Genomic DNA, 6,000 nt, shown 5'->3' with positions numbered 1-6,000 from the left:
TGCCATAATGTCCTGTATCTATTCAAAATGTTGACTTTTCGTGGTCGTTTGGACTTGGGCATGAGCCAGAAGTCATGTAGTCCCAGAATCATTGGAAAATGTGGATGAGGAGGAAACTCTTGTGATTATTATTATTTTTTTATCCAGCCTACCTTTCTATTGCATGACACGTGGCAGCAGTACCTGCCCATTCCTTACCACACTCATGGTCAAGACCTCCAGGAAAGAGGACTTGCAGAACTGTTTCTCAGAAAGTGCCAGAAAAAAGGACTGAGTGTGTTGGAAGCAAAGGGAAAGATTTTGAGAGGGATTCATGACAGCCTCTCTTTTAGTGTAATCACTTTTCATTGTAATTTAAACACACACTATGTTTTGACCAGCCCCAGTATGCATGGGTACTAGAGAACCTCATGCCTGGGAGAACAGCCTTTCTCAGTGTGCTCTGTGGCAGCACCAGGCCATTCTCTGAGGCATGCATGGTGTAGACCCCCATGGAGCGACTGCAGAATGTGATTCTCCATGTGGCTACCTATTCCCACAGCTCTGGTGGGACCCACCCATCACAGTCCCACTCCACCCTGGGTGCCAGCTCTCTTCTTTCTCCATCCCTGATGCCACTGGTTGTGGATAGGTCTTCTCTGCCTTCCTTAGTGCCTACCTGCCAAAGGGAGAGAGAGATATGTCCTCGAGTCTAACCCACAGGCAACTAAACCCACCAACATGGTGATGAGAGGGGCAGGCAGGTGCTACTGAGCCTTGCAGCGCTGGGGTATGAGGATCCCCTTTCTTGTTGAATATCATCAGCAATGTCTGTAGGCCTCAAGCCACTGTCCACCCCACATATTCCTCCAGCACATTATTCTTCCAAGGCATGAAATGCCACCAGGCTAGTGCGTGCTGAGATACTGCATGTAGGTGACAGTGATTCTCTTCCTGTGATACACAGAACAGCACACAGCACTGCCCTGGGCTGCTAAGCCTTGCACTTTTAGTTTTGAAGGGTGGACATGTTTCCTTTTTAAAATCTGCCAAACATGAACTCGATTCACTTTAAAAAGATTATGACATTGCAGATTTATTCCTAACAAAGGACCTGCCTTTCCAGGGTTCAGAGAACAAACTCTTAGCTCAAGAAGGAAATGGCTTTCAACAAAAGGCTGATGGGAAGTGACAGTGTTTTCATTTTTCTCAGCAGATCACCCATTTTGGGTATAGGTTGGGACAGAGAAGTCATGGCTAGCACCTGAGAGGAAGCCATGTGTTTTGGAAACAAATGTGCAAGAAGTAGATGATCAAGCTTTTCTATCCTTGCTGTTTTCTTAGCCCTAAGAGCCTTTCAAGCATGTCCTCCCTGGAGGAGGCGGGATGTAAGAATGTCTCTTTCAAAGTGTGTGCCAGATGAATGAGGCTCTGAGAGAGGGAGGAAGGCAAGCCGTGTCCTTCACCTCTTTTGTCTCCTTGCCCGCTACAGGAAGATGTGGGTTGGTCTCCTCTTAGTGCTTCTGTGGGAAGCCAAAAGCCAGCCAGCATCGAGGCCAAACATAGTCCTGTTGATGGCAGATGACCTTGGCATTGGAGATCTGGGGTGCTATGGAAACCAGACGCTCAGGTATGGAACTGCAGCTGATGGATGAATTCCATAGGGGGTGTGACAACAGTCTCCACAGGTGATTAACACAGAGACACTGCACAGAAACGTTGAAAGCCCTCCATAGAAGAGAGGCATTCAAGATGAATTTTGTTTGCTCATGCAATAATGGGGAAATGATGGCCTAAGGATAATTGGGTAGGGAGCTTCATTCCACAAAATTTAATGGGGACCAAATTAAAAAGGAGGCATGAGGGACCCATCGTCAGTGCCAGGGGGTGGTGATGGCTGGTGTTCCTTGAAGAGGCTGAGTCCTTGCTTTTCCCTGGGGATGTGTGGAAATTTGGCCAAGATAGGAACACTGGCTGAATCTTGGATGTGATTGAAAGGAGATGGGTTATCTGAGTGCTCAGGGACCCGAGGTAATGGGGAGGACAGCTAACTGCCACTGTTGTAGGACTTGATCCCTCCCTTGTAACCCAGAGATGGAGGGACCGAGTGCTGAGGTACCCCGGAAGGTGTGGGTGGGAGCACGTGAGTAGCTGTTTTCCTCTGTTAGCATCTTAGTTCTGGCTCTGAGCAACCAGATGGACTGAAGGTCATCCTAAAGGAGATGGTTCTCTCATTCCAGGACCCCCAACATTGACAGGCTGGCTGGTGCAGGAGTGAAACTCACACAGCACCTGGCCGCGTCACCCCTGTGCACGCCCAGCAGGGCAGCCTTCATGACAGGCCGCTACCCCATCCGCTTAGGTAACTTTCTGTGTGTGGCTGGCTCTTGTCCTCCTCCGGGGCCAAGGTTCTGCTGGTTCTTAAAGGTGCATTTTCTTGCTTTAGGAATGGCCTCTCATAGCCGAATGGGAGTTTACCTGTTCACTGCTTCTTCTGGAGGACTTCCCACCAGTGAGGTGACATTTGCCAGACTTATGAGGGAACAGGGCTACGCAACAGCACTGATCGGTATGGGATAGGTCGGAGCTGGGAAAGGGTAGGGAGAAAATGGGAGAGGCTTTGGGCAACTGCAGAGGGATGTCACTGATAAACTTCACATTCCTGTGAGGACAAAATGCTCTGGGCTATTTGGCTATATAGAAGTACGTGTATGTGTGTGCATGTGTGTGGGTGTGTAAGAACGAGGTGGAGAGATAGTAATAGATAAGCAAATAGATGGAATGATGGCTGAATATATTGAGGAAACAATTAATGTATATGATAGATGGATAAATGATACAAATTGATGACAGTACAAGATAGATAAATAGATCATTTGGGTGGGTAGGTGCATGAATAGATGAATAAGTGGATGCATAGATGGAAAAATCATAAATAGATATGTACATTTATCATTTCAGTAGAAGAATGGATGGATGGAGAGATCATAGTTATGATAGATTAAATAGATAGATAGATAGATAGATAGATAGATAGATAGATAGATAGATCATTTGAGTAGGTATATGGGTGGATGGATGGATGGATGGATGGATGGAGAGATCAAGACAAATGTGATAGGTAGGTAGTAGACAGATAGACAGAGATAGATTGCTCATTTGAGTAGGTATATGGATGGATGGATGGATGGATGGATGGATGAATGGAGAAATCATAAATAGATACATACATTGATCATTTGAGTGGATGGATGGATTGATGGAGAGATCAAAACAAATGTGATAGATAGATAGATAGATAGATAGATCACTCAATCACTTGTATAGGTGGATGGATGGGGAGATGGATGGATGGATGGATGGATGAATGGATGGATGGATGGATGGATGGTTGGATGGATACATACATAGATCATTTGAGTGGGTGGATGACTTGATTGATGGAGAAATCATAGATGTGATAGATAATGATAAAGGAATGTACAGCAGATAGATGGAATGATGGATAGACAAAGGAATAATTACAGAAGAGATGATAATGAGATAATCATCATAGATAAGAGAGATTATGATGATGATAGATGGGTAGGATAAACAGATCACAGATAGATGAACTAAATTATATGCTCATACATACAGAGACAGAAAGAAGCACGGATGGATGCATAGATGGCTGGGTAGATGGGTGGATGGATAAGCTAAACAGAACACAGATGACATATATCATACACAAACAGACAACAAGATGCTTATACAGAATTTCCGAATGTACACACTTTGCTGTTGATAAAAGATTTTCATTCTACTTTTAAAAAGTATAATGATATGTACTCAGATTTTTGTCACTGTGCCAAACACTTGAAGTAATCAGGTTAATAAGAGAGAAGATTTATTTGGCTCACAATTTCAGAAGTTTCAATGCATAGTTGGTTAGCCTTATGGTCTTGATCCTGTGGTGGTCTATCATGGTGGGAGGGCATGGTAAAGTAAAATCTCTCACTTCATGGTGAGGAGAGAACAAGAGGAAAAGGCTAGATCCCACAATCCCTTTCAAGTCCATTTTCTGCCCCCTCACTTCCTGTGACCTCACTTCCTGTGACCTCACTTCCTGTCACTAGGCCCTCCCACCTCCCAACAGTGAGAAGCTGAGAAACAACTTTAACACATGGGCCATGAGGGATCCAAACTGGAAAATTTTGTCATAATTTGTCTAAGGACATATCTCCAAAAGAAAATAAAAAAGACAGAAAGAAAATCTACTTGAGTGTTTGTACAGAATTTTGTGCCTATTAAAGTGGCTAAGTGATTTTACACTAAAGTTTTTGCTTGCTTTGGTTTTCTTGGTTATCTTTTGGGGCACTGCAAAGTTGGTTTTCTTTTCTTCTGCCATTATGTGGCTAATAAGTTGCTATTTGTGGGATAAAATGTGAAATATTACGGGGAGCTATGGGTGGAAAACCTGGATCATAAAACAGTTGGATAGAACATGTTTTCTGGGATGTGGATTTAGAAGGTTGCCTTCCATCCAGGGCATTTACTGAAACTAAAGGTCTCATCCATCTGTGTCCTCAGGGAAGTGGCACCTTGGGATAAACTGTTACAACACAACTGACTTTTGCCACCACCCTTTACGCCATGGCTTCGATTACTTCTATGGGTTTCCTATGACCAACTTGCGGGACTGCAAACCCGGGTCAGGCTCAGTCTTCTCCAAAGCCTACTGGAGGTTGGTGTTCTTCCCGTGGCAAATCCTAGGGGTCACTGTGCTCACACTGGCCGTGCTCCGCTTCCTGAGGCTGATCCATGTGCCCATTTGGGTCTTCATTGCCCTCTTCCTCCTGGTGGGCCTGATCGTCTCCCCGTTCCTGTGTTTCTTTCACTATTTCCGGCCCTTGAACTGCTTCCTGATGCGGAACTATGAGATCAGGCAACAGCCTGTGTCCTTTGAAAACCTCACTCAGAGGATGACACTGGAAGCCACCAGGTTCATACGAAGGTGGGTGTCCCCTGTTCTGCTCAGGATACTCTTTGGTTTTTCAAAATGAAATGACAGGAAATTAGCAATGGTTGCTATATTGCCTATTGTTATCTTCAAAATAGTAGCTGAGATGACCAGACACAGGCATGCAAGACTGATTGAACAGGATAAGTGCTCACTGTTCCTTTCAAAGAACTAACAGAATGAGTATACGAGTATCTTAGCTGTGTGTGTGTGTGTGTGTGTGTGTGTGTTTGTGTGTATTTCCTTTCCTTTTCTTTTCTCTTTTCTCCCATCACAGTTCTTTCCTTGTGAGCAGTTTCTTTCCTTTTCACACTATCTGATGTACCTTTTGGATCTTACTCTTATAGTTTTTTCCAATAGGGAGACAATATGATGTTTACCCATGTGAGTCTGATTTATTTCAGACTTATGAATCTGATTTCTCATCCCATCTATTTACCTATAAGAGCCTTGAGTTTATCTTTCTTTATAACCAAGTAGTACTCCATTGTATAGCAATACCACACATCTGTTTTATCCATTCCTCAGTTGATAGACATTTGGGTTGTTTCCAAGATTTAACTGTTACTAATTGTGCTGCAATAAACATGGGTACACATATATCATTGTGGTGTGATGTTTTCATTTCTTCTGGGATAATTCCCGGAAGAGAAATAGCTGAATCAAAAGGAACCTTCGATCCAAGTTTTTTGAGGAATCTCCACACTGATTTCCACAGTGGTTGCAAAATTCTACAGTGCCACCAGCAGGGAAGAAGGGTTCCTTTTTCCCCACGGCTCCGTCATCATTTGTTACAAGATGATTGTTTTGATCATAGCCATTCTTTCTAGGGTGAGAAAAATCTTAGTGTTGTTTTGTTTTGTATTTCTCAGAGAGTTCATGCACAAAAACCAAATTCCACAGGAAATACTTCAAAGAATCAGCAACTGGGATTTCATATTATTAAAAAGTTTCCATACCTCGAAAGGGATCCCAACAGAGTGAAAAGAAAACCCATGAGTTGGGGAAAAATTTTAACC

The 6,000-nt window shown here is 43.6% G+C and overlaps 1 protein-coding gene across 1 annotated transcript in view; it reads left to right on the top strand.

Moving 5' to 3' along the window:
* Positions 1-491: 491 nt before the first annotated feature.
* LOC106025928 (steryl-sulfatase-like) overlaps positions 492-6,000 on the top strand; it is a 117,393-nt gene continuing 111,884 nt past the window's right edge. Inside the window, exons 1-5 of the mRNA XM_063242748.1 lie at positions 492-631; positions 1,472-1,609; positions 2,220-2,341; positions 2,426-2,548; positions 4,552-4,975. Of these exons, the coding sequence (XP_063098818.1) occupies positions 492-631; positions 1,472-1,609; positions 2,220-2,341; positions 2,426-2,548; positions 4,552-4,975 (947 nt within the window). The remainder of the gene's footprint in view (positions 632-1,471; positions 1,610-2,219; positions 2,342-2,425; positions 2,549-4,551; positions 4,976-6,000) is intronic.

This window comes from Cavia porcellus, unplaced genomic scaffold, assembly GCF_034190915.1.
Source record: "Cavia porcellus strain 051 isolate PalLab524CR breed Dunkin Hartley unplaced genomic scaffold, mCavPor4.1 scaffold_33, whole genome shotgun sequence".
NCBI lineage: Eukaryota > Metazoa > Chordata > Mammalia > Rodentia > Caviidae > Cavia > Cavia porcellus.
This window is presented reverse-complemented; position numbering and strand designations above follow the sequence as displayed.